Raw genomic sequence first — 21,196 nt, 5'->3', positions numbered from 1 at the left:
TGAAGTTTCTCAACAATCCAGAAACTAAATCACCGCATCTTGTCTGTCTCGAGAGAAGAATTGTGCAAACACGCTGGGAAAGCAACGGCTGTTGTTTAGCCACACGTGGCGGTCGCTTGAAAGGTGGGCAATGCAACAAAGTGCGCGCAGGGGGGTGCGACGGGTGGGCATGCGGATGGCAGGAAGCGGAATTAGACACTTTCGGCCGGTTTACCTGTCTGTCCTGTGCACATGGCTGTGCCGAGGTTGACCATGGGTTGATTTGCAAGCGCGAGAAGCGGTGGGTAGAGAAAGGAAAAAGAGCAAGGATAATAAAAAAATAAAAATGGGGGGGGGACACGCAGAGAGAGGCATTTCAGATTTGAGTCATCTCACCGAATGGGTTCCAATGCTGCGGCGACTGCGTTTGCCAACATGCGGCAAGAAACTCAAGCAGCTGCTGCTGCGCATGCCGTGATTCGCCAAATGCGGTGAAATGCAATGATTCGCTAAACAAGGTGAAGTGTGTGCGTGCTACATCAAATTTACACTAATAGCCTCGTGCAACGTAACAAGCTCGTTTTATTACATAAACCAAGAAAATGGCATTAACTGCTACGGAGGAGAAAAATGCATTCAGATAACTCTGTCAGTTGATGTGCAAAGTAAAAAAAGCAATGGCCACATTTGCCTTTGAGAGCGGTGTTTATAGAGCTGCACTGCACGATGCTTATCATACACTCTAGCATAAATTAAAATTACATTTACCAGCGCAATTAAGTTTTATTGCAGGAGTCAAAAAAGAAAACCCCTATATCGTGGTTTTTTTTTCCCCTTCTGATCTGATTTATTATGTGTAGCGCTGGACAGCGAGGCAGAAAGGGAAAAAAGTGGACACCACAAAAACGTCCTTGCTCCATAGAGTTAGGTCCTCGTTAACCCCTATGGTGAACTTGTCCACACCAAGCTCAAAAGCCACATTCGTGCACCCCAACAGCGACCCGTACGTAGATTCAAGTGTGGCCGCAGCAATGGTGAGTGGTGCATTTACTCGCATTACCCATCTCAATTTACGCTTTTGATTCCGACAATTTTATACAGTACACCCGCCTGTATCTTCATATGTCCGTGTTCCTTGCATGTTTGTGTTTTTCATTCATAGAACTGACAGACTATCACTGTTCCTCAACGAACCAGGAGAGAGCCTATTTAGTTATATTTTTACGACAAACCTAGCAAGTTATATTGATGTTGAAGACACATTTTAATTAGAGCCAGAAAAAGTTATATGGAAACCCATGTTTTTAATTTGTCATTTCGGATATGACACCAGTACTGACCATGATGAATCACATCAGTGTGTTTCTACCACGTGGTTATATAAATAGTCACTGTGTTTTGGTTAATGGTCAATATTAACACTACCTAGAAATGAGCAGGTGAACACAGCAGGATCAAACCTACTGACTGACAAATTGTTTAACAGAGTGAATGCATTGTCTAGTAAGTTACACAGCCACCCCAGGGGAGGCCATACTCACAGACACGAAAATATTTGGTGTTTAGATTATCTGTGCAGAATTTACACATTGTTAATATCCAGCTGGTAGTCCCAACCAACGATGGCAAAAAACATATTAAAGTGCATCATTTTATTTGGCATATTCCAGCTATAAAAATATTGTAAATTTCAATTTCCACTCACATGAGTGAACAGTGCTTGTAGGGATTGTAAAATATATCTCCGCCGTTTGTGTGGAGAAATAAGCCAATTGAATTGACTTGGGAAATAGTTCTGTAATGTCATATTGCAGGGCCTGGTTTGTGAGAGATGTGAATGGAAATGTCTTCAACGTGGCAATTGGTTATGATGATACATTTTTCGTTTCTACAGGGCATCTGATAGTCATTCATTTAGTTTGGGACTCCCGCTTATATATATGATCCATGCTCTGCTTTTCTGTTACAGAGAAGGATATATATTTTAAAGACAACCACCACGTGGAGCAACTCACCTGCGAGCTGTGGCAAAGGAGAAGTGAGCGGGAGCACTTGGTGAGAAGCTGCGTGGGCTGTCCAGAGGACTCCCTCCTGCACACACACAGACACAAAGACAAAGATACCCCGTATAGCCTTAACAGACGTTTGGGGCAAGTGCTGTTAGCGAGGTCCTAGAAAGGCCCGCACGGCACGCGAGGGGGGGGAGGTCAGCACCACGCCTGGCCGCCTTTTTCTACCCCAGTGGCGATGTTTACACACCGCACCAGGTACTCATTTGAGGCTAATTCGACCTAGGGGAGGTCTAGGACCTTTAAAGACAATCGTCACTGGCGTTAGCTGTGAGCGGAAATCAAACTCGGGTCGCTGGGTTCGTAGTACAACACGTGAACTTGTTTCACTCCCGCTCCCCGCACACACACACACAGGTTAAAACACACGCATGTAAGCATACATGCATTATTGCGTGTCAGTTATCCGCTGAGCTAAGGCGGTCCGTCGGTACCATTTGGGGTGGCAGATAGTACCAGTGTACACCATGGGCAGTATCCACATGGGCAGAATCATTAAGGTAAATGACATCCGTTTTATAGAGACACTTTATTTTTGTATTCCGTACATGCCGAGTAAAGATGCGACGTTGGGCCAACGTTGGAATGCGGTTGGAACCGCTAGGCCAACGTTCCCACGTTTAGTGGGTGTATTGCACGGCGTACGTTTTTCTTTTCCCACAACATTATTCGATTATCAAACGTATTACTATGGTATCGTTTTCACGATCTTTTCTCATAAAAAAGCAACCTTTGTGAACTTGCTATCATACATATTTGTGGTCGAGAGATCTAGAGATAAAATGCTCCCACCAAAATAACTGTTGGCAGCTGCCATCCTAGGGTGGCTCTGATCACCATTGTTTGGATACTGCATTGGCAGTGGTGCATAAACACAAACAATGACAAACTCACATGAAAGGATACAAATGTATAATAGGAGACGTTTCAGGCAATGGTCCTTCAATGTGCTTTGAAGAACGGCAATTGCCCAAATCGTCACCTATTACATATATTTTGTTACGTGTTATGGCAGTGTTTTTGACGAATTTGTCTAAATATTACAGGACACACCGCACCAGTAAATGTATCGTGAACGTCTGTCGCACCGTACGTAGCCAACCGTGCTAATCAGAGGTGCGAGGGTAGGACAAAAATCAGGGGTGCGGGGGAAGTACAAAATCGAAAGTCCGGGGGAAGGACAGTGATGATGATAAACTGTAGTAGAAGACTGAACATGGCACGCTATGGTATAAATCAACCTGCAGCTAATAGGACAGAAACGGTAATGCCATTTTGCCTCACTGATTATCCACAGCCAGAAAATGGCCAATTGATTTTGTGCTCAATTCCAGATGTTAGAATAAGATACAACCCAAGCAACGATTAGAGTTAGGTACAGCAGATAGAGGCCTTGTCTCACAGGCTGTCCAACACGAGTTTCCTTAACGAGAAGAAGAAGATGGAAAGGACATTGACGTTATGGTCAAGTGCGTAATTATGGTCCTCTAGTGATGTCACTGTGACGTCATTCGCTTATGTTCAACAGAACATCGAGACGGCAGGTAACCAAAATGCCAATACAATGGAGTGCCTGACGTCGATTCCATGTTCTTTCAAATTCATATCGGACACCACGGGACACACAGATGTCACAAACCACTGTTATCCATAAAACAAGGGGGTGGGGAACCGAGGGCCTTCGAGTCACACACGGCCCACTCGTTCATTTCATTAGGCCACATGGCCGCACGAGGCCTGCCATCCCGAAAACAGCCCGCAAACGATAATCATCCGTCACTGGACGCACATTAGCTGCACTAAACAGATAACAGAGGGGTAAAGTTTGGACATGGCAACGCCGCGTTTTTAATCTCAGCAATACTCAGTCATTCTGTCACTCCAAGGGGCCTCCTTAATTGGATAACGCCAAGGCGTCTGTTCATGCGTTGGCTAAACCACAGATTTGTTTTTAATTCCCCTTCAGCCCTGAGCGAGGAAAAGGTTCGCCCACCCCCTGCTTGTAAAAACGGAGCCGCACGAGGTCACCAGTCAAGCAGCGGAGCCGCGTCATGGAGCTGCGAACCCAACGCCTCTGAAGACAAACGGCCGCCGCTCGGCATTAAACCGAGCGCCCTAGAACTAATTGATGTCGGCGACGGGTAAACGTGAAGAACGCGATTAGGTTCTGGAATTTTGACAAAGGGCGGACTCTTTTTATTTCATTACATCCTGGGGGGAGGGGGGGGGGCGGAAACATTATGTACCGATGCCCTGGTACAAATTAATTTTTATTACAAAGTGTGGAAAAGTAGGCCATGCGTAAGATAACTATTTGTGCGCAAAAGCCAATGTGAGATTAGTTTCACATTGTTAACATTTTGAGCTAACTACATTTAAGTTGAAAAGAAATCTGTTGAGTCTCGGTGTACCGGCGCGGGGTGATTTTGAAGCTGGTGGGCATGAAAAAGCCTGCCAGTTTGACGTCCGCCATCTACTTCAGTACAGTACACATAGAACAACCTAATGATCCGTGCCGTTGTGGAGAAATGTTGCACATAGGCTGCTTATCTCGTTTGTTTCTTAAATTCCCCACAATGACATGAATAATTATTTTGTTAAAGGGAGAGGATCCTTGTGATAACATTTGGCAGTTCACCAGCATTGAATCAAGCGAGCCTGACTCTGCTGATGCAACACTGTACACGTTGAAACCAGTCCAGTTTTGCGTGTATTGAATCAATGCTGCTGAAATGATGTGCTTCCAAAAGGCCGTGAGGCCGACGGGTTATGTACAAAACAATATATGAATAAACATTCTGTGCTTATAGTACGTCACAGTCACTAACACTCAATGTACTCTATGATTGACAGCTTGGCTCAGACAGAGGCGGTGAAGTTACTCAAAGGCCACACCACAGCAATTATTTATTTATGAGGCCAGTCAGTCACCCCCCCCTCTGCCCCAAGCATAGTCACCAACAGCTGTACCCAGCCATCAAACCTATATCATTTCAGAGCCAATAACTTCAATAACCACGAGTACCTCAACTAAGCCCCTTCAGAGGCTTTCCATCACAGGCCTTTGGACAGAGGGCGCTATCACATTTTCACAGAGACACCATCTGTGCACGCAGGGCGTCAAGAGCCACGACCCCCCCCCTCCGTGCCGCTCACTCACACTCCTAAACTTCCCTCGCGATGTGCCCGCAGCTGCCGTCGTGGCAGGCAGACAGATACGCATCGGTAAAAGATTAACCCAACCTTCTCCTTGTCTACATTTCATGTGTTATTTTATCACCCCGGGCTTACTGTTTACACGACCAAATCAATCCTCTAAAATATTAAATTACTTTAAGTTGGAAGATAAATTATGGGGGGGGGGGGGGGGGCAGGGGCAATGTGCCATAGTTTTTTAGCCATTTCATGATAAAGTTGTGTGGGTTTGTGTAAATGTGTCGTAAACCCACCTCCACCCGACACCAGCCAATGAGCAGGGTTTGTCACGTGAACAGAACATGCCACTCAGTGACTACTTCAGCACACTGGTGTGCGCACACTTGGGTGCGAAGTAGAAACAACGTGGCACACGTTCGAGAGAGCCTACGTTGTAAATTAGCAAGGCAAATGCTTCGTCGGCAAGCAAACGACTAAAATTATGTTGCGGTTCCACTTGCTTTGGCAAATACGTTCAGAAGATCAACTCTTGAGGGTGGCTGGGAGGCTCAGAGGGCTAACACCGTGCCACAGCACTGAGCCTCTATCAGGGATCTGAAGCTGAGCAAACCACCTGTGACTAAACCAAGTTCTTAAGTGTCACAAGTTGATGCACAAAAACACCCATCATATTCAAGTTGGTTTTAACTTATGTCACTATATTTACAGGCTCTGACAACTACAAAGATATTGGTTTGTCTGCTACGCAATTAACTTCTCTATAGCAGGGCACGTGAGAAGGTTTAGTAGCCCTAGTTTGGATAAGAGGCAAGTGAAGTGACTCAGAAGTTGGAAATACACAAACAGTCACGAATGAAATGCAAGATAAATATTTTAAGACATGGGCTATTTAGCGCTCCGATGTGTTTTCAGATTGTGCTGCGTGCTGTTCACCAAGAAAGTCCAAAGTTTTGCTCCATGTACTGGGAGCTTCTTTGGGAACTGAACTGAAGAAGCTTCCAGGACGTGGAGCGAAACATCGGACATCACAATGCGCAACGCATGGCACAACCCGATAACACACCGGAGAGCTGTAGAGCACGGCCGCAAAAACCTAATGTGTAGCTTTAGGGATATGGGTGTTCTGAGTTGCATCTTCTTTCAAGTGCCTGCCGCAGATACTCTACCAGATGCAGTGGTTGCTCAGTGTTCTGGGGCCTTTGGAGATTCATTTTGGAGAAGTAGGGGAGGCGTTAACCTGATAACTCTGCAAGCTGTGCTCGGTAAACTAACAATGGTTCTCTGGCCTTGGCAATCACCTTCTACTGATAAATAGTATTCCACTAAAGTGGCAGCCCAAATGGAATTCTGCCTAAATGACCTCATTCTTGTTATTTTTACAGCGATCAATATTCTTCTATGAAAAGTGCCAGCTCGCTGGCACCGGGGGCAAGAAATTGCCACCCACTTTGGGCATCTCATTATGTAACTCGTTCTGAGCTGTATAATTTTATTTTCATTGCACGGATGTAGGGGGGATTTACTCTACTATGGCGTTTACGCACTCTACTGAGGTCATATGCAAGATCACGTTCCATCTCCTCGATCCGAAACGTTTAGAATATTCGGTCAGAAATTGACGTGGCACAATTACGGCGAGACAACCGGCCGGTGTTGGTAGGTGGCTAGACATTCATTAAAATAAAGAGCTCTGCATTGAGACCACGATGTGCTTTGAAAGAAAATACTGAAGGAATCGTAACGAACAAAGCTGGTGCAATGGATTAAAGAACACTGACAACAGTATGAAAAATAACCACGCAATAGTATAACGCATTACAGTTCCAGCTATAATGTGAAATTAAGAATTGTATAAAGCGACAATCTTTAACTAACTTCAAACACCATTTCAACTATCATTACTTACTGGAAGTCATCCTAAATTGTATTATAAAAAAAAAATAATGCTACAGTCTGAGTTTTTGCAACTGTGCTGTAAAGTTCCATCTTCAGTTCAGGAATTATTTAGTTCCTTACTCTTTGGTTCTTTCAGTAAAGTCACGTAGGTATAAAATAAAATAAATCACGACGTTTCGATCGCCACACAAGCAATCGTCTTCAGATGGGAGAGAGAAACAGGCTGCTGAAATAAGTCCTTATATTGATTTGAAGCTATATTCTTAGCTCTTTCGGTAAAGTCATGTTGAAGGGAAAAAATAAAATAATAAAAAATATATAAAACAATAAAAATTATCACGACGTTTCGACCATAACACAAACGGTCGTCATCAGGTGTGTCGGTTTGCAAACCGGTTTGGTCGTGAGAATTTTTACTGTTTTAGATATATTTTATTATTTTATTGTTTCCCTTCAACGTGACTTTACCGAAAGAGCTAAGAATATGAATTACTGCAGTCACGAAAGCTTTAAATCAAAATTTGATTTGAAGCTTTCGTGCCTGCAGGAATCCTGAAGGAGCTCCCCCCAGCGCATGTAGCGAACTGCCGGACATCATCCTGAACAACGTGCGGTGCAGCGTTAGAACGCATCAGTCTATTGCTACCAGGCGGCAGGGTGGTGGCGCAGTGGTAACACTCATGCCCCGCAGAGAGAAGGACCTGGGTTCGATTCTTACTCGGGTGCCTTTGTGTCTGGAATTTATATGTTCTCCCCCTGTTTGGTGTGGGTTTTCTCAGGGTTCTCCTGTTTCCTCCCATGGCTACAAAAAAATCCCAATGTAAATGATGTTGGCCAAACATCTCAATGCTAAAAATTACCTCCGAATTACTCAATTTGGATTACACACAACAGCAGCAACATCGCCCCTACTGGGAAAACTTGGCAAGACCCTCCAAAAAAAAAAGTTTTGAGACTGAGTATTTCCCTGGGTAGACAACCATAACAATAATTATTAATTGCCAGCAAAGCATTGTTACATTATGTTGATATCACTGATGCTAAAACGGCTGATGATTTGCTTTCTGTTAAAAAGTTAAATTTACAGCCAGGCTTGAGAGATTGATACTGTTGGATAGATACGTAAAACATAACGAATCGCATTTGGCTGCCATTTGGTCAGATAAGGGTCGGCAAATTGAATTGATATTATCAAAGTAATGCACGTTGATTCAGCTTAGGGTCTGCACTCGCTGTTGGTGAGATTAGCTATTAGAAAAGCAACGACAAAGCACGATAATCAATCCACCCAATTTCATGATGTCTGCTTTTGCTCATATTTTTTTGGGGGGAGGGGAAGATTTTTTTTTCTAACATTGGATTTTCTAACACATCAATATGAACTTAAAACTATAAAATAAATAAATAAGCATGTACAGCGGCACCTTCTACATGCGCCACATGGAACATTTCCAAGCTGTGCAATAACAAAGGTCTTTGCTGGCAAAAAAAACAATGACTGACAGTAAAAAAAAACCTTAGTATAAAAAAATAAGACTCGGTTGTAGCCTTTCTGGCAATAAAAAAAAGATGTTAAGATGTTCAAACACCAAATAGAAACCTTTTGCATACTTTGATACTGGCAACAAAAAAAGATCCCATAATATAGGGAAAAATCTTGTTTATAGAACATTCAGTGTAAATTCCCTTGCATTGTGAAAAAGCGTTGAATTTCCTGCAGATACGTCTATCTCCCCCTGCTGGCTTGTGGGGCAGCGTTTGCACCACAACCGAAGGCTTAAGGTCGCTCACCTCACAGCCAGTGGCTACATTGACATGCTAATCTCTCACAATACAAGGGCCTGCCCCAACAGCTTTGGGGTGCCCTCGATCTTCCTTCTCTAACCCCGCCCACTTACCCTTGGGCTGCACCCATCTCAGGCCTATATAACACCCTGTTGCTTCAGCAGGTCTCCCGCTATATTTTTTCACCCGAGGGCGATTGCGCGTGTTGCGATCGAAACGTCGTTTATTCGTGTTATTTTTCTATCTACGTGACTTTACTGAAAGACCCAAAGAGTATGAATTCATGCAGTCACGAAAGCTTTAAGTTAAGATTTTTCCTATACTACTGGACATCTGTGAAAACCAACACACCTGATGACGACCGTGTCAATAAAGATTCCGATTTTGAAATGTGCAGCTGAAGGACTAAAGCACTCTCTAACCCCACATCTTCCTGAGCACTTTGGCAAAGGTGGCCGGGACGGCTTGGCAGCCATCATGCACGTTATTGGTGGTGGTGGTGGTGGCTACGCTCCTGCACGTGGCTGCCTGTAATCCAGCACTGTGGAGGCGGCAGCAGCAGCAGCGAGGGTTGGTGGATCACCGTACAAATGTTGTTGAGATTCCTTTCTACAAGTGAGCGTCGAGCAGGTGCCATACCGCTGGCTCACCAGGAGAAAGCAGTACAGCAAGTGGACTAATCGCCATTTGTTTCCAACTGTACGGGGAGATAGGTTTTGCCTCCTCGCAGGCGTGGTTTTCTCTGGGTGCTCCATGTGAGCCTAAAAATGTGATTTTTTTTTTCATTCTTTCATGAACAATAATAGGTCAACTAACGTCATTAAAATCCGAATGCTCTCTAAAAATATAATTCTGAAGACAAATGCCAATTGAAAAGTGCTACAGAAGCCATGCATAGACATGATTTTCCATCCTTGTTTTGTTCCATCAATGGCTGTGCTAACTAAACAAGTTTGTGGGCTCACTTGGCGTTACGATAAAGCTGCAGCGATTTTATCGCACCAGAAATGTTTGCAATTTGTGGGAAATTGTTTTTGTTGCTGGTGGGGTCTCGTTTAGTCAGCAGCTCAGCCAAAATGGCAGTTGGGTAAAGAAAACAAGTGACCTATATGATAACATTAGAGGAAGTAAAAAACAAATGAAGCAATGATCAGATCTTGTCAGGACTACGCATATTGTTCCTCTTCAAAACGTGGCTTCGTTTGACTTTCTGCAGATAAATATACAGTGAACGGTGAAACTGTGTGAAAATCAAATAGTGTTAAAGGCACGAGGTCGAGTACTCGTGTAATGCCTGGCTTCCTTAGGCGGCCGTTGACACGTTCCTTGCATGTGAACTCCATGCCATGACTGGCCATGGGATGGACTTCACCTGCGTGTAATACGAAGCGTGTTGTCGGCTGAGGCTAAGTCAGCCAGAGTATTCGATGGTCCTAATTTTGAACGTCAGGGCATTTTTCTCTGTTTAATGTTTAGAAAAAAAAGGACAATGGAAAAAGCAGTTTTTTTAGAAAAACACAACTGTCAAGCTCCACACAAATATATTACCACAGACCTACTCGCTACACCTTCCCCTACGGTTAGAATCTTATTGCCGAGATGGTAGGTGATTCATCAACCATGCTTTCCAAGTGACTCGAATAGAATGTGTGCATCACCATCATAGTTTGGTTATGATTCAGTGGAATTGGTTTGGTGGTTCTTTAAACTTGGGGTGCAGTGGAGTTTGACTTCCGGCAATGGCTATTACAAGTGGTTGAGTAATATCTGAACCGCTCCTGGACACCCGAGCACTGACCAGTGTGGCGATGCATGGTCAAACAACCCCCAAGACCGAAATGCATAGGGAGGCATTCATCCAGCAGTAGACGGACAAATAGCTGTAAATTATTGTAAATTATAAGACACATTCATGAGATGAGAGCTCTGTGTTGTTGGTTTGTTGAAGCCACTGGTATATTTAGAAAAGCAACTGCAACGGTAATTCATTTGCAGAAATCTACTGCCAGTTCTTGCGGGCAGACTTCAGCTGATAATGAATAACAAACCCGCTGTGCCTCCTCCCACGTTAATCACAGACTCTTTGGCGCCTTGACCCAGACAGCGATCCGCGCATGCCAACACGCGTGCATTTGCCGCTCTTACCAGTGTGTCCACCAGGCAGTGGGGAGTGAGGCCTCGGAAGGGTGGGTGACGTGTTGGTCACAATCAGGCTCTTCCTGTTGCTCGTGCGGCAACTGAAAACACAGAGCAGAGAAACACGCACATGGGTTTTGAGTCACCGGTTCGTATGACCGAAACGCACCACGACCACGGAACATATTCTTGCGGATATGTTTTGATGTAAGCAAAGGAATTGTGTGTACCGGGATGATCTGCAGGAAGGTATGAAACTGTGAAATTATTTGTGGGTGGGTTGTGGATAGGTGGGTTGTGGATAAGGGAGGTAAGGTAAGCAAGTAGGTGTGTGGGCATCCTTTATGCAAAGCAATTGAGAACCCATTGAGACAACACGTCTGTTTTGCGAGATAGACGTTGAGAAATTGCAGGTGCCAGGGTCGAAGGAACAGGATTGGTATTGGAGTGAAAAAGAGAGAACGTGTCAGAACCCTGCCACCAGAAAGAGGTAATTTATGAAGACACATATTTTGAAAAGTTAACAATATGCTTTAGTTTGAAATAACATTAATATTACAGATTCAGTAATACTGCAACACTGTGAAGATGTTGCATGTAATTATTTATTTAAAAAATACATTTGAATCTTTTGCTGGGAAGCACACCTTTTGATTTGTAATATAAAACTAAAAACGAAACAAAAAAAATGTATTTTACCAGGTAAGGCCCACTGAGTTAAATAGCTCTTTTTAAGAAGTGACCTAGACACAAATGATAGCTTAACGAAGTGGTTTATATTCTGAACGCATGTTTCTAAATGTGGAGGGAAAAACCAGAGGCTCCAAAGAAAATTCCAAGCGACCACGGGGAGAGACACGCAAGCTCCAAATATACAGCAGGCGTCAGGTTTGGGATCGAACCCACAACCTCTTCCATACCAGGCGAGGGAGTTAACATCTCGCCATCAATATGTTATGTTGAGAATGAAAATTGTCATCATTGGCTGTATCAGCTTCTCAATCAACTCGACAAATATTCATAAACACACTGGTGACAATTACTTAAACCACATCCTGTTAACTTGGCTTTTCAATCACAAGATGCTAATATGGCTTGTCTTAAGGGTTATGCTTGGAGCTTCTTGCATTGAGTGCAGGGTGCATTGCAAAATAGCATGAGGGTGATGACCATGATGATGACCATGATGATGACCATGATGATGACCATGATGATGACCATGATGATGACCATGATGATGACCATGATGATGACCATGATGATGACCATGATGATGACGAAAGACGTGGTATACCGAGTACATGACTAAATTAATGAGTGATCAGAAATGGTGAGACAGCACGATGCTTTCCTGGAAGTGCATGTCAAAACATGACATCATCTGCTACTCTGCTCTCATCTTACTCAACTCCCCTCCGCGCACTCTCCGACCTCTCCTCTCTCAAGAATCAGAATCTTTATTTAAGTCTGGAGGAATCCGATGAGCTTTGAAGCTCTTTTTCACAGATGTCCAGTATGGGCAGACTTTTAAACAAAGTCCACAGTCATCATCCGCTCGGTGGGAGGTCGCTCATTCTCCTTTGCTGCCCCGAGTGTAGGAATCTCTTTCCTCAGCCATTCGTGCTGTCGACTCCTTGTCCTCATTTAAGTCCAGGCTCAAGATCTTCCTGTTTCTGTACAGCATCTGACATTGTAGGGACAACCCCCTCCCTAGAATGCAGAACAGACTTTACATAAAAGTGTCCCTAATGAGCAGTTCATTTTCACAGGATAGAAAAGCGTCAATGTTTCAAGGGTTTTTTTTGTTTAACATGGTGAGAACTCAAGAGACCAGGACAGAGCCTCATTTGCAAAATTACGAACATGCACAAATGATGACTTGTACGTATATGGTAAACATATTTAATAGAGAGATAAATGAATGTCATTATTATCCTGTAAAACAAGTATGATAATAAAAAAAATTGTTGCATTTCAACTCCACAAAGAGGAGCAAAAAGAATCGCAGACTAGGATTTTCCAAGAGCCTCTTCCAACGTCCTACAGCTGACCTCATGTGTGCATAGTGTGGCACGGCAGCCTCGCCAGCCAGCCTGGGACCGTTTCTCTTGGCACAGTCGAGCACGTTGCTTCTTAACGGTGAGACAATGTGCTTTCACCTCGCTAATGCATTCGACAGTGGAATGAGACACGCTCATCATTCATTTGTAAATACTCTCTCAGAGGAACATTTCAGGTCCTGATAATTTCCAGAGAGAATGTAAATGACTGGTTAATCCAATGTTAAGCCAACATTGTAAAGTATTTTTGTATAAATTATTTGTTATATGTGTGTACAACCCCCAAATATACGGTAGAATGGTTAGGGCAACAACCACTTCAGGATAAATGGTTTTCGACCATTGCGCAAACACAGAATACCCTCAGTGTTTTATCCGGAAATCAATCGGATTCATAACAGACTATCCGTCCCTCTCGTGACAGAGTACAAACACAATCAACCCATGGCAAGCGGTCACCAGAATGGACACGTCCGGGTGCGTTTCCACATTAGTAGGTCTTGCGAGAGTCACAAAAAACTATTATGTTTGTTTAAATTTTTTTAAAGCAACGGCCATCCATCGCTGCGTCCGTGTGTGCATTGAACGAGTTGGAGGAGCAGCGTCGCAAGAGCACAATGCGCTACGTGACTCCCCAGCAACACAGGTTCAGATACTGGCCACAATGCACAACTGCAGTGGGCAAACAGGCATCTGAAACCGTTTTGGGCCTTCCCAATGTCAGTTCAGCGAGATATTGGCAAAGCTCGTGTGACCACCGGCGCTGCCAAGACATAAAAGGCCGATGGACGTGCGTGGTGCTGGCCCCACCGTATCCTCACTTCGTGCCAGCCTCAATCGGCACTGGTCTGCTGTGACGGCGTCCCTACATCCTGTCAAAAGCTAAACATGGGAATTTCTTTGTCTGCCGGGACAGGGCTTAATGAAGTCACCGCTGAATCACCGAGAGTAAATGCTTCGATTGGGAAAGAAAAAAAAACACAGAGGGCGGAGAATCCTTTTTTTACATAACAGCCCCCGCCAACTTGGACGGAGAATTAACAACGCGCCAGATGGCGAGGACTGTTTCCATCCCCATCCGCCGCTCGCTGGGCAATGACCGGCTGGATTAGCCATGTGTGAGGTGATTGCGTTGTTCCGCCGTTGATGTGCAGAAGCTGAAATGAGACTGAATTTGTGCGCGCGTGGGAACGCACCGCGCTGCGGGAGAGATTTTTCAGACAGGAGGCCGATTTGCCCATCAGAAAAAAAAAATCAAAGAACCACTTCAACGTGCAGATGACAAGGCAGAAGGGATATTACTGCGTACGTTCACGTGGTTGTGCTTCATAGCTCTCTCTTTAGGCACTGAAGAAGCATGTGGAGCAAAACGTCAGACATTATCACGGAGAGATGAAGTGATAGACGATCCCAGCTGGGAAGCACCAAAGTGTGCCAACTCCTTTGAAGTGAACATTAAAGACTCTGTGACATTATTTGAAAGAGAAGGCCATTGTGTGCAATTCCATATATATATTTAACGTACTTATCAGGACATTATTTTTTAACAAGAAATGTATGTCCTTAAGTAGCTATATTTTTGTGGCAGATAGGATGAAGAGTATACGCTGTCACCTAGTTAAATGACAATAAATGCAGGAGCGAATGATGGACGAGGAGCAGGGAGGCAGACCCCACATGTGTAGGTAACATCTTAGGAACAGTAATAAGAGCTTAGGGTCACAGGTAGGGTTGAGTGCCAACCCACACTTTTTGTTTTACCAGGTAAGGCCCACTGAGCTGAATAGATCCTTTTCAGAAGCGACCTAGCACAAATGATAGCTCAACAAAGTGGCTTTTATGGGAATTTAAAGCAGCCAAATACTTTTGATTTAAAGCTTTCGTGACTGCAGTAATTCATATTCTTAGCTCTTTCGGTAAAGTCACGTTGAAGGGAAACAATATATTTTATTGTTTCCCTTCAACGTGACTTAACCGAAAGAGCTAAGAATATCAGCCAAATACTGTAAAAGCATGTTTCTAAATGTGGAGGGAAAAACCGGAGGACCCGGAGAAAAATCTATGCGACCATGGAGAGAGACATGCAAACTCCAAATATACAGATGTCAGGGTTGGGATCGAACCCACGGCCTCCTGCATACCAGGCGAGGGAGTTAACATCTCACCACCACGGCACCCACACTGATTTGCATAGAGCGAAACTTTGACTTTGCCTTGAACAGCAAATACTAATACAACCGTCTTGGTGCCTACACCAAACAATTGGGAAGAAAAAAATATATACCACAAAAAAAACCGTCACGTTTCATCGCGACATGCACACGCGCGCAGCGTGGCCTGCGAATATCTGGTGATTTCCCCATGCCCCCACATGTGCACGTTGCGAGCAAATCCGCACGCCGGGGCCCGACGACGCGGGGGACCGTAATCGCTCGTCTCCAGCTGGCCTCTGGCTGCCAGCCGCCGGCGCCTCAACCACGGGGTGCAGGCGGCACACCACCACAGGATGTGGGGGTCATTTTTTTCCCCAACAATTCTATTTCGGTGGCTTTTATCTCAGTGGACGGCGAAACACTGTCATGTGCGGGTAAATTGAAAAGAAAGGCCGTGTCGTAAAGTCGTCAACCAAATTGGGAGATCAAAATCTCAAGCAGCTCAGGACGGCTTTGGCGAATAAGTTTGCCCGCTAACAGGAGTGGCGAGCGATATCTAAACAGGTCCTGGAGCCTTCCCCCCCTTCGCCAACACCCACTGACCAGTGTGGTGAAGTGTGATCGTATAACCTTCATGACTGACAATGTGTGCCAAGGCTGTCATCCAGCGCCAAATGGCTATGTCCATATCAGATGACTAACATGACGACAAATAACGATTTACAGAGCATAGAGTGGTGCCACCTAATGTCGGGCTGAGAGTCATATTGAATCAAACCAAGATGCAGTTGTGTAGTGTCATCTTCCAGGGCTGCTCTCAGCCGTGACACTTGAGGCTTTGCTCCCAGAAAACAGTTATCGAAATGTTTCTTTGCATTAAGTCACGGCTCCAACAGACCAGACGATTTACAATGGGAGCTTTAAAAAAAAATCGATAAAACAGCTTGCAATGTCAAACCTTTGCTTTCATGCTTGAAATATTTTCACTAACTGCATGACTGCTTGTGAGCAGCATGGTTAGCCAAGCAAGAAAATAATTGGAAATTAAATTCAAAATCCACCCACTTGTGTATTCAGACTTCTGGGCAAACATTTTAAGAAGTTGAAAAGTAGGTGTAAAATTTCAATCGTGTAAAAATATATAATGCAAAAAAACACGTGCAGCATACACCATTATGCCAATCAGATTGCACAGGCTATTTTCATTCATTAGGCCCTTTGAATGCATAATATGGCATAACACTGCTTTGTAATTGGCACAGACGGGTAGGCGAACATTACTCGCGAGAGGCAAGATTTGCATGCGTTTTGCGATCATTAGCATTGGTGGTCATGCTTTTGATAAAGACTTGCTACTGCATTACTTGCCAATACTGCACAACGACCACTGGGGTTGTGTGATGCTGTTAATGGAAATGCACGGTGCACAGCACTTCTCTTGGCCGATGCAAGTGTTTCCAATTCCAAAGAGCTGTTTATTCACCATTTAAAAAAAATATTTGGAAAATACATGGGATAAAAATGTTTGCTTCCTTCCAAAGGAAATCACCAGTGACGAGAATAAAATATGTACCTGTCCTTGTATATATTTAAAAAAAATGCATTAAGGATACAGTGATTAACAAAGGGCCTATGGGAAAATCACCCGGAATGCGCTCTTTCTCGGCAGAGATGAGCATGTAAGCAGAGTTAAGCCTAGATAGTGCTCGGATGGATAGCCACTCTGTATTACAGGTATCAAAGGCTGCGTGCAGGGCTATGTTGTGAGCAACAAGAGGGCAGTGTAGTAAAATGTATTGTCCTACTGTACTTCTACGCTCCCATGCCCATGCTCCCCATCTTCTCCTACCTCCACTGAGCTGCACGATGATGTATGGTCAAACATCCGTCATGATGGAAACGGAGGGGGGAGGCCCTCATCCGGCAGTGGATTGATAAGCAGGCTGCTCTCGTACACATGCACAAGGACATGTGCAGCAATCACAGCCTTACGTATTCTTAGCCTGATTTTCACACCTAGCACCGTGACCCAGACCCAAATTTAAGCTGCAAAAATCGCAAGGCGAACCCAGTGGGAACACAAACAGGAGATGCTTTACGCGGGTTGAGTGGGCCCCTCTTTCGCCATTATGACACACCGGTGGCAACTTCAGACTTGTTTAGAATGGAGCTTAGTGGTCACTTGTTAAAGGATGTGTATGATGATAAATGCAATGGCTAAGTAGCCATTTTGCATGGAGGGGAAGCGTGCAACACCAGTTGTCAGGGCATAATTTTTTGCCAGATTTAGCCAAGTCTGCTACCCAGAAGATATATTTCAACACCCAGCACACCACACCCAGTATACCGATTGGTATGGCTTTGTCTATTAGATGCGTGCCTACTTCAGCCTAAGTGTCTCAAAAGCGAGAAACAAAGTCTGAATTGTTGCTGTTGATGAAAATGTTGATAACGACGATGCGTTTGGCATCGCCTATTCCGACCAAAAGCCACAATGTAGTATCATCACAGATAACTCTTCCAAGCGACAAAAAGCAAATATTGGTGATCTTGTCTCATTATTGCTATCACATGTGCAGTCCTTTTTTTGGAAATCCACTGCTGAATGAGGGCCTCCGAACTCTCTGCGAGTCAGAGGTTATTTGACCATACGAGATTCGAAGCTTGACCATACTTTACCACCCTGGTCAGCACGGGTTGGTGAAGGCGTGGAACGTACAGTACAACAGGGATTTGACTGCATTGCCTTCTGATGACAATGTAGCCCAACAGCAGCCTATAACACCTGTCTTTTTAAAATGCATGATTATCACCCGTGCAAAGACTATCGAAGCTTAACTATGCTTAGCTTCGGACATCTGACGAGATCAGGCACATTCCGGCTGATTTGGTCATAGGTCACTGTCACCACAACTGTTTTCTTTTCAGACTTGTTTGTGCCGAGTGTGGGTTCTCACGAAATCACACACATGGTGTGCAGCTGCACCCAAAATGGGCCAAATTGGGCGAAATAAACACGAAAAACAAAATAATACCACCATTTATTGAAATCTCGCGTGCCATTTCCGCTTTTGGATGTGTGGGGGAAGCTTCCTTGCCCCATGACATGGAAAAAAAAAACACCGGGCCAAACAGCTGCGCACCGCTGCGGGACGGGGGCGCATCTAGTAGTTTTATATGTAGCGGGTGATCTCTGCAAGGGATGTACGTGTATGTTGAACTTCTCATGCACCGAACGTAGCCAACCATGCTAATCGGAGGTGCAGGGGAAGGACAACAAACTAAACACAAAAAGCAGTTCCTAAAGAATTGAGTTTTCAATCTATATTTAAGAGTGCATAGCTCCAGTGGCTTCCTAATGTCGGAAAGAAGAGCGTTACAGACGGCCCGTAGAAGCACATCTGAAAACGCACGATCTGAAAGCACATAAGCACTATGAGCCAAATGCAGTGTTGTAATGTAAGACACATACTTTACTGGCAGGCTACATCACTGGTGTTGTACCAGACCAGTCGGGGGAGAAAGGGGCACAAGGGAGGAAGAGCATTCTGGACGGCCCGCAGAAGCGCATCTGAAAGCGCGCGACATGGTGACACATCTTTGTTCGATGGCTCTCCAAAAGCAGCCTCTGCGAGGGATGGCTAGAGTTTCGCGCTATGGAGAGGAGAGTGGAGGCTCTGATTGGACGTACGCGCCGGCAACTTGAGCGCGTGCCAGAGGCAAGAGTGTTGTTGCGTAATGCGCAAAATGTCAACGCCGTATAAAATAATGGCAATGGCTCGAGGCGGTGACAGGCAAATAAAAGATTTTAAAAAAGTATAACGTAAATAATAAAAACAGCCGCAGCAGCAAGCGCAACGATACCTATACGGTATTAATGTTCACACAAATAGCATAAGAGTGAAGATAATAATGACTTCACAATGATAATAAATCTGAAGACATGCAGAAGTAATACATAGCATCGAGCACGTACAGCATTACTTACTAAAATTATTTTGCTAATACAATTCCTTCTTTCATGATAACTTGTTTACCCAGGAAGGCTTTGCCAAGGCAACAATCCTGGAGGGCCCCATTTGGCATTGCTTGCAACGTTGATCGACTATTGTGTAGTTTTGCATGTGGGGAAATCCCAGGTATGAGTATTGATATTCTTGGGTGTTTCGGTAAAGTCACGTAAATAGGTTCAAAGAAAATAACAAAAAATAACAAAAAACCATGACGTTTCGATTGCAACACAAGTGGTCGTCTTCAGGAAAAGGGGGGTTAAGCTTCCAAGGCAAACTGTTTATAAGGGTTTGAAATAGGCATAGCCCAAATGTCAGCAGCCAATGATAATGTAAGTGGTGGGCTGCCAAACCGACGGTGGTTGGTTTTCCACCAATCAAAGGGCTGCCTGGTGAAAATTAGCATGTTAAAGAAAGATTAGCATAATCCGGTAAAGCCACGTAGATAGAAACATAACTTAAAAATCAAATAAAAATATCACGACATTTTGATCGCAACACAAGCAATCGTTCGTCATCAGATGAAAAATATAGCGGGAGAGCTGCTGAAGCAGGATGCTATATAGGTTTGAGATGGGTGTAGCCCAAGGGTAAGTGGGCGGGGCTAGAGATGGAATTTGCATGCCAATGTAAGATCGGAGAGCTGCTGAAGCAGGATGCTATATAGGTTTGAGATGGGTGTAGTCCAAGGGTAAGTGGGCGGGGCTAGAGATGGAATTTGCGTGTAAATTTAAGATCTCAAACCTATATAACATCCAGCCTCAACAGCTCTCCCGCCATATTTTTTCCTGCCTCAGCAGAGGACCCAATCAAAACCAACACCTTGCCATACATAGCAGGTGTTACCAAAAAGATTTCCAAAATCTTGAACAAACACAAGATCCAGGTTCGATTCAACACAGTACACAAAATCCGTGATTTGATCCCATCTGTGAAAGATGTGATTCCTGACATGCAATACCTTGGTGTCTACAGACTAAGTTGTGTCTGCGGCAGCAGTTACATCGGGGAAACGAAACGACATGTCTCGGACCGTGTTTGCGAACACAAGTCAGATTTGAAATACGGCAGAACCAATACCTCTGCCGGGGCTGATCACTGTTTTAACGTGGTGGGCTCACACGATATTGTTTATTCTGAGACCAAGGTACTCTGCAAACCTTCGCGCTACCATCAAAGATTTGTCCATGAAGCCATCCAGATATATAAACACAGACACAATTTCAACCGAGAAGTTGGGTACAAACTGAGCAATCATTGAAAGGATGTTATTAACCAGGTAAAGTGATAACTTGCTGTGATGTTTCCATCTTTCCTGCCGTTGTTTAGCAGTTATTTACGACTCTCTGAATTACATCACCTTGTTAAATGTCTTTACATTAACAGACTAAGACCAAGGTCTCACTAACATAGCCACCGCTGCTCCCTTTTGCCTCGATGTAACGGTAGCTCTCGCTGTTTAATAGGCTGCATGTCCCACCGGCACGGCCACCGTTACGGTGGTTCTCTTACGTTGATACGCTGGCTTCTCGCTGTGCAGCAGCCAACGCCACAGCTTCTGTTGCCTACGAGGTGGCCTCTGACACAGACATGCTATCTTCCAATTAAACTCGTTTACATTGACATGCCAATCTCTCCCACTAACGCAGCTGCTGTGCGTGCATACGACGACGGGACTCCTTTCCATCTCTGACCCCGCCTACTTACCCTTGGGTGACACCCACCTCAAACCTGTATATAACCTCTTGTTGCAGCAGCCCTTTCCTGTTCAGCAGTTCTACTGCTGTATCTTTTCACCTGATGACGATTGCTTGTGTTGCGATCGAAATGCCATGAATTATTATTTATTTTTTCTGTCTACGTGACTTTACCGAAATAACCAAAGAGAATGCATATATACATGAAAGGCTCTCGTGCAGATACCTTTCATAACCATATCTGAAGCAAAACCC

The 21,196-nt window shown here is 44.4% G+C and overlaps 1 protein-coding gene across 14 annotated transcripts in view; it reads right to left on the bottom strand.

Moving 5' to 3' along the window:
• LOC116948956 (microtubule-associated serine/threonine-protein kinase 3) overlaps positions 1–21,196 on the bottom strand; it is a 301,721-nt gene that overhangs the window by 68,226 nt on the left and 212,299 nt on the right. For 11 of the 14 annotated variants that reach the window (XM_076071928.1, XM_076071926.1, XM_076071927.1 and 8 more), the window contains 3 exons: positions 11,031–11,122; positions 1,995–2,070; positions 215–235 (listed from right to left, as the gene is read on the bottom strand). In XM_076071928.1, coding sequence (XP_075928043.1) covers positions 215–235; positions 1,995–2,070; positions 11,031–11,122 — 189 coding nt within the window. The remainder of the gene's footprint in view (positions 1–214; positions 236–1,994; positions 2,071–11,030; positions 11,123–21,196) is intronic. The other 3 variants (XM_076071930.1, XM_076071929.1, XM_032966272.2) reach the window with 1 other exon arrangement.

This window comes from Petromyzon marinus, chromosome 35 (genome assembly GCF_048934315.1).
Source record: "Petromyzon marinus isolate PM22_M1 ecotype Great Lakes invasive population chromosome 35, UKy_Petmar_22M1.pri1.0, whole genome shotgun sequence".
NCBI classification, from domain to species: Eukaryota; Metazoa; Chordata; class Hyperoartia; order Petromyzontiformes; family Petromyzontidae; genus Petromyzon; species Petromyzon marinus.
This window is presented reverse-complemented; position numbering and strand designations above follow the sequence as displayed.